Source organism: Diaphorina citri, unplaced genomic scaffold (genome assembly GCF_000475195.1).
Source record: "Diaphorina citri unplaced genomic scaffold, Diaci psyllid genome assembly version 1.1 scaffold8002, whole genome shotgun sequence".
Taxonomy (NCBI): domain Eukaryota; kingdom Metazoa; phylum Arthropoda; class Insecta; order Hemiptera; family Psyllidae; genus Diaphorina; species Diaphorina citri.
Window position 1 is genome coordinate 6,730 of NW_007385378.1, and position 6,632 is coordinate 13,361.

Here is a 6,632-nt window from a genome sequence, read left to right on the forward strand (position 1 = left end):
ACACATTGGGAGCGGCTTCTTATAGACCTTTATGTTATCCATATTGCCTTTTGCTTAATCTTTTATTTGGTTATCGCTCATTGTCTGGTAAGAATAGTTTAAAATCTGTGCCAGGTCGCAAAACCTCATCACAGAATAGCAGGGCTGATCTTAGGGTCAGACCTATGGATCCTGATTTCCCTAGTGACTTCAACTCGTTGCAACGTGCACCAATAATATGGTTACCTACTGATAGACCCGTTAGCATAATATGGTTACCTACGACCCGTTACCTCTTCCGCCCCATTGAACAACGGCTTACTTCCCATTTTGGAAGCAATGATTTTGGATCGTCAAACGGCACTGCAATTTGGGAATTATTATCAGACCGACCCCCTGAAATTTGTCCCTCATATGCTCATGGTCGGATAAAGGAACGATTTCCTTATCGTTTCCAAATCCACGTCTTCCGTAGATGAACATTTTAAACATCGGCTTTGATTTCTAGTTCGGGTTTCGTTAGTGGGACCAATCCGACTAAATCTCCGCTGCTTTTTGCGGCTTGGGGCCAGACATGTGCCCTTTTCCGTTTCTTTTTCTTTCGGGAATTGTTAGTGAGTGAACAACGCATTCTCCACGTGGCCAGGTGTCACGTACCAAATATAAACTGGGACGAGACGATTCTGACCTGTGAAGCAGATATAAAGAGAGATTATGCTCTGGTGAGGAGCACCGGCTTTGTTCGAGTAGACTAGATGTGGAACGTCTTAGAAGACTGCATCAAGTGCAACGGCACTACAAATGAGACTGGTTACAGCATACCTGGAGCTAGACTTTTACTCTCCTTTGTAACTATTTTCACTTATTTATAATGGATGCCGCGCTTGCTGGGACCATAAAGTCACAATTTTTGCCGGACTAGGCTGCTCCCTTTTTTCTTTTCTTTCTTCTAATCCATGGATTGGTTCGGATCAAACTGAAGTTTCCATTCTCGCAGTCGAAACATTCGTGATCGGCGGCCACAGCTAAAGGCGGGCCCGCTTGCAAATAGGACTTGTCTATTCAAGCAAGGCCTTGTCCGACCGAAAGAGGATAGGATAGGAATAGTACGAAACCTAAAAGCCCTGTTACTCTGAGGCAACAATGTCAAGGGAGATATTTTGAAAAAGTTCTGTTTATAAAAGCGGAAATAATGGAAACCAAAGGAGCTTCATTGCTAAGAAGGTCAAAGTTCAAGACAAGATGGTTGGACTGTAAACATTTCAAGGTGAGTTTATACGTCGGTACTACTGAGTGCTATTAAATAGAATTTAAATTATCCTATTTGGCTATTATTTATTTTTGATACTCTAAATTTTATTTTGTTTTTTGTTATTTTTCCATAAAATTTTGTGCTAATTTTAACATTATTTTAAAATTAATTTTTTTACCTCTAAATTTTTTGTTTATCAGATATTTTTTCAGAAACTCTCCCATTATAAAATTTTTTGTTTCTCCATAACGTTTAAATCCGTCGCCACCTTTCATCCATGAATTAAGATTGCTTATTTACAGGTTTGTTCCATATTATTTATAACTCCTTATTTAACCGCTTAAAGATTGTTCACTTTTAGTTTTATTTAGATACATTTGCTCTTTTCTTTACAAGATACTTATTTTATTATTTAGCTACCATCATTCAGCAAAAAGTCATAATTTATGATTTTTTTGATTTTTTAGGAACATTTATTTTTAAAAATTCCTTAGAAATTCTTGTTGTGCTAAAGTTTGTATCTTAAAGCCCGCTATTATAAAGTTGTAAGTAATAGAATAGGTGAAAAGCGATGTTTTACTGATGGACGAGGTAATTTGTGGAGAGTTCGTGAACGAGGTTTGACCTTGTTCTACTCTTTCTCCTTTCTCTAATCACGGTTACGGTCTAGTGGGTTACACCTATGGTTCGCAGCTAGTGAGGAAAGGTTTGGGTAATGAGCGTCTCTATCCAGAGGGTGAAGTAGATCCTATCCCAGCCTGGATTCAATCCCTGGTCATTACTAAACTAGAGCAGATGGGAGTGGTACCACCCAACTATATCAACTCCGCTGTTATCAATGATTATCAACCAGGTGAGTGCATTGTCGAATAATAATTGTCATTGCCAGGCTAGTTAGCTTGGTTGGTAGCGCGGCTGCCTTGTAAGCGCTAGGTCGCGAATTCGATTCCCGCCCGGGTATCACAGCATTTCTCATCTACTCGTATTCTCATTTTACTCTAGTTATGTATGTCGCCAACGGTGCTGCTCGATTAAAGTAGCTACTCATCTGTCCTCACGAGGCTGAGTGCACCCCGAACTCCAAGCACAGAGGCGAAAAAACTTCGAACCCGGCGTGCAAGCCTCGTGTGATACCCACTCGGCCACGGAATCAACCATACTTCCAGTAATAGAGAATAGTTTGTTGTGTTGCCGATGTCTAATCCGGATTATTTTATCCCTCAGGTGGCTGTATCGTCTCTCACATTGATCCCCCACACATATTCGATCGTCCCATCATCTCATTATCCCTGTTCAGTGACAGTGCTCTCTGCTTTGGCTGCAAGTTCAACTTCAAACCTATCCGTGTATCTGAGCCCGTCCTATATCTTCCTGTACAGCGTGGGTGTGTTACGTTACTCCGAGACTTTGCTGCTAACGGTATCACTCACTGTGTTCGCCCTCAGGATACACAATACCGCCGTGCTGTCATACTACTGAGGAGAGTATTACCACATGCACCACGACTGACTTTGTCCCAGACACCTCGTGTTAAACCTTACCATAGTCTGTATGATGTACAGGCCAGGGAGAGTGGAGGATACTTCAGGAGTAGTATTGAGACTTACAACAATAATGAGAATCATAGCAACAAGAACACTAGCAATGGTCTGGATAGTGTTGAAACACATTATAACAATAACAAGCTGGAAAACTATCAGAACAGCAGCAACCATGGCTTGAGTAGTAATGAAACTTACAACACTATGAGTAGCGTACAGAAAGGTAGAGACTCGGAGCAAACACATAGTGAACTCAACAACACTGGTCCTTATACACGAACATACACACAAACCAACGAAGTTGCCTCATACAACACGAAATATAGCACTAAACAATTTGACGATAATATTCAGGATAGCTACGATATCAACAACAACGAAACCTATGATATAAACAACAACTCTTCCAACTATAAAATTAACCGTGAGCCTACAGAACCGCAATATTCCAAACCAACTGAGTCTTATTACAACACTAGTACTTACAATAATCACACTGGGTACAACTCTAACCCAATGGGTCCCAAGTATACACAACAAAATCACCTTGGTCAGTTTTTCAGAACACAAACTCCACAGAGAAACGAGAATCACAACACAAATAAAGATAGGAATGTACATACGAGAAGTGAAGACCAAGGGAATACCTACAGGAGACATGCACAAGTTAGGAACACATCACAGAATACTAACACCACTCAGGAAGGACAAACTAACAGAGTTCCTCTGTATCTGAGACGATCACTTTATAACCGAGACACTCAGGGGAATTATGCTACACAGAGTAACCTGAACAGAATACTGAACGCTGATTTGTACAGAGCTGGGAATCATGCAACCAATGATCATGCATTTGTCAAACCGAAACCTAGGACCTTTGATGCTAAACCTAATCTAGGGGGTACTTTCAATGCCAATCCTCAGCCAGGGACTCTCTTTGCTAAGCCATTGAATATCTTGAATAACAAACCTACACCAAACGTATTAGATGATAAATCAAACCTAGGGAACGTATATGATAATGTAGGTTCTAGTGATAAGAATCGAGTTCCACTTTACTTGAGGAAATCACAGAACATGACCAATACAACAGGTATTAAAGAACAGGATCAGCGTGTAAGATCTGTTAAGACCCAACAGTCCAATGGTTTGAAGTTGACTTATAATCTGGCGGATTTGAATATCAATATTTCTCTTTTTGATTTCATGAAGGACATTCATTTTTCAACACAACTGTAGAGTTTGAAGGCCAGGATAAGTTGGGAGAAATTTTCTTCTTTTTTTATAGGATTGCCTTCTTCTTGTAGAGTCACCGCACCTAGCTAATACGTTTCGATGCTAAGCAAGAGGTCAACCGAAATGCTTTAGAGTGTGTAGATGTTCTAACTAGGAAGCAAGACTGATTTAATTACTTTGTGTCATACGTTCTACCCACATGTTTGATAGGGCGAGTAATGGATACAGTATCGCCACTATTGGATGATGGTCCAGTTGTTAATACAAACTTAGACTTAATTATTATTTCTCTCCATATAAAGTCCACTACACACCTTCAGGCTACACCAAAACAGAAATAAACTTATTTGGAGTTTTTAGAACTTTGTGTTTGTTTCCCATTTTGATGTTTGAATTAGTACCAAGTTATAGTTATAAATAGACAACTACTCCACGTCTAAATACTTCCTGTCCATCTTGGAGACGTATATGAAACTTTGTTGCGTTAGAATAAGCAGACTTACACATAATAAAAGACGTAACTGTCACTGACGTCAATAACTTGAGTTTAGTCTCCGAAACACTAGATACATTTGTAACTTTAGTCAAAAAAATATTACGGTTAGTTTGAAAAGCTGAACTAATAAATTTTGTAGTGCCCTACAATTTGTAAACATTATCTTATGATTATACTTGTCTAAAACAAACATCAACGATAAACGTAAATTGCCTGTATTTCTAGTTGATTATGCGTAAAATTACAGTTTTTAATTCGGTACAAACCACACAAATAAGAGTAGTATAAACTTGAAAAATACCTTGGAGTTAACCTTTGATGGCTACCATGTTCGAAATCTAATCTCTTCGCTCAGGACTATAGTTCGTAAGTGAAAGTGAGTGACTAACAACATAGAGATATAGTATCGTGATCCTACGACCCTAACCATCGCCATAGTATGGAACTCTTCAAAACGAGTCATCCACTAACGTTCACTCTTCATAAAATCGCTTATTAGAAAGTGTTGCCTAGCAACCTACTACTACTATTAATAAACGTAAGCGACTTAGAGGGTATACTTCTGTGTCGTTTTACGTCTATACAAGTCACTCTCTTTTGACCAAGGAGCGAGCGGATTATAAGCTCAAAGCAAACAAAAATCAAAGACTATAGGCGTTCAACAACAAAACCAGTTGTTCCCAAACCAATAACGATAGCCCTACTCACCTGATACGCCCTAAGGCCTTGCTTGGAGCCAAGTCTCTTACAATCAGGTATCTACTCCTAAGACATCTCACTATGCCGTAACAAACAAAACATTCATTAGTAAATTCAACCGTATAATCGTTTATGACATTACTACCGCTTCGAGATTATAAAGAACGACATAAAAAAGTTAAATAGAACTCAAGCCACAGGTCCACAAACAGAGGCCTTTGCTTAGAAGCTAGTACTTCTCGTGTACCCGAACGTACTTGTATGGATCTTCTAAACATGACAGCAGTTCTTCCCGACAACGATGCAGGCGTCGTGAACCCTTACCTCGTTCAGTCATAAACAAAAATAAGTAAAATCGAGGTGTTTTACATGGACAAGTAGTCACGAATGGATTTATTAGACTAACTAACGTTCAGGGACGTCAATAAATTCTTAGTATCAAAGGATCAATCTTTCTATTCTTATTTCAGAAAGGGACACTAAGACGTTACACTATACTTCACAACTCGTTTAAACAAAAGTCCAGCTGTTACAAAGAGTATTAAAGCAAACTAGGACCATCTAGGCCCATAGGTGCTAACGTGAAACGTTTGGATCCGTCAAGATTGAAGGGTTAACATAATGACTCCCACAGCGGAGCGATCCTAACATCGGAATAAATTCCTGTTACGAAGGCGAAGACATGCGATTCTAATCTAAATTCTAATAGACATAAGAAAAAGAACAAAAGTATATTTAGAAACAAAACTATATACTGAGACATGGTATAAATTTTTAGACCAAAGAACAATAAAAAGTATCAAGTATAATCTCCCAAAGTCTAAATCCTGATCCTCTCCTAAATCTATATTTTAACTAGAACACCCCGAAGACCTACGATTTTACGATTGTTAAGTTCACAGGAGACTTTCCTTAAGACTTAATGATGGATCCATTAGACTCTCGTGTCACTTTTCTATGACCATGTGACTTCTGAAGTTCTCAGATCATGTTGTACATGTGACTTTAAGTACATTGACCCACATTACCTAAGCTAAATGACCTTATTTTCGGTAAGGATTATGTATAAGTCGTAAAAAAAAAAAAAAATTAGTTTATTGATCAATTATCTATTGGATATTTTATTTTTGAGACTATAAGTAAAATAGTTCAATTAGAAAATCATGACTATTTATTTGAAATAATTTTATAGGTGTTGTTTTGTTTAATTTTATTTATTCAGGGATAGATTAGAAACATTATTTATTAAAGTTAAGTATCTTTTGTTGGACTGAAGTCTAATTTTATATTTTTAGTTCTAAAAAGAGAGCTTTAAAAATTTGGATTTATTTTGAGCAAAATTATTGTGTTTAAATTATTACTATTCTTTGTAAAAGGTATTTTATACTTTATTTTTGAAACCAATCTGTAACGTTGACCTACCCTTAGG

At 37.9% G+C, this 6,632-nt stretch overlaps 2 protein-coding genes across 2 annotated transcripts in view; both read left to right on the top strand.

The window, feature by feature from the left end:
- Positions 1–6,632, top strand: part of LOC103522346 (probable serine/threonine-protein kinase clkA) — a gene marked incomplete at its 5' end in the record, with an annotated part of 20,467 nt that overhangs the window by 6,654 nt on the left and 7,181 nt on the right. The window lies entirely within an intron of this gene.
- On the top strand, positions 1,913–4,058 carry LOC103522345 (GATA zinc finger domain-containing protein 14; the record flags this gene model as incomplete). The annotated part of the gene is given in 2 exon segments (XM_008487448.3): positions 1,913–2,084; positions 2,456–4,058. Coding segments are annotated over 2 exon segments (1,728 nt in total), but the record flags the coding sequence as incomplete, so codon positions are not given.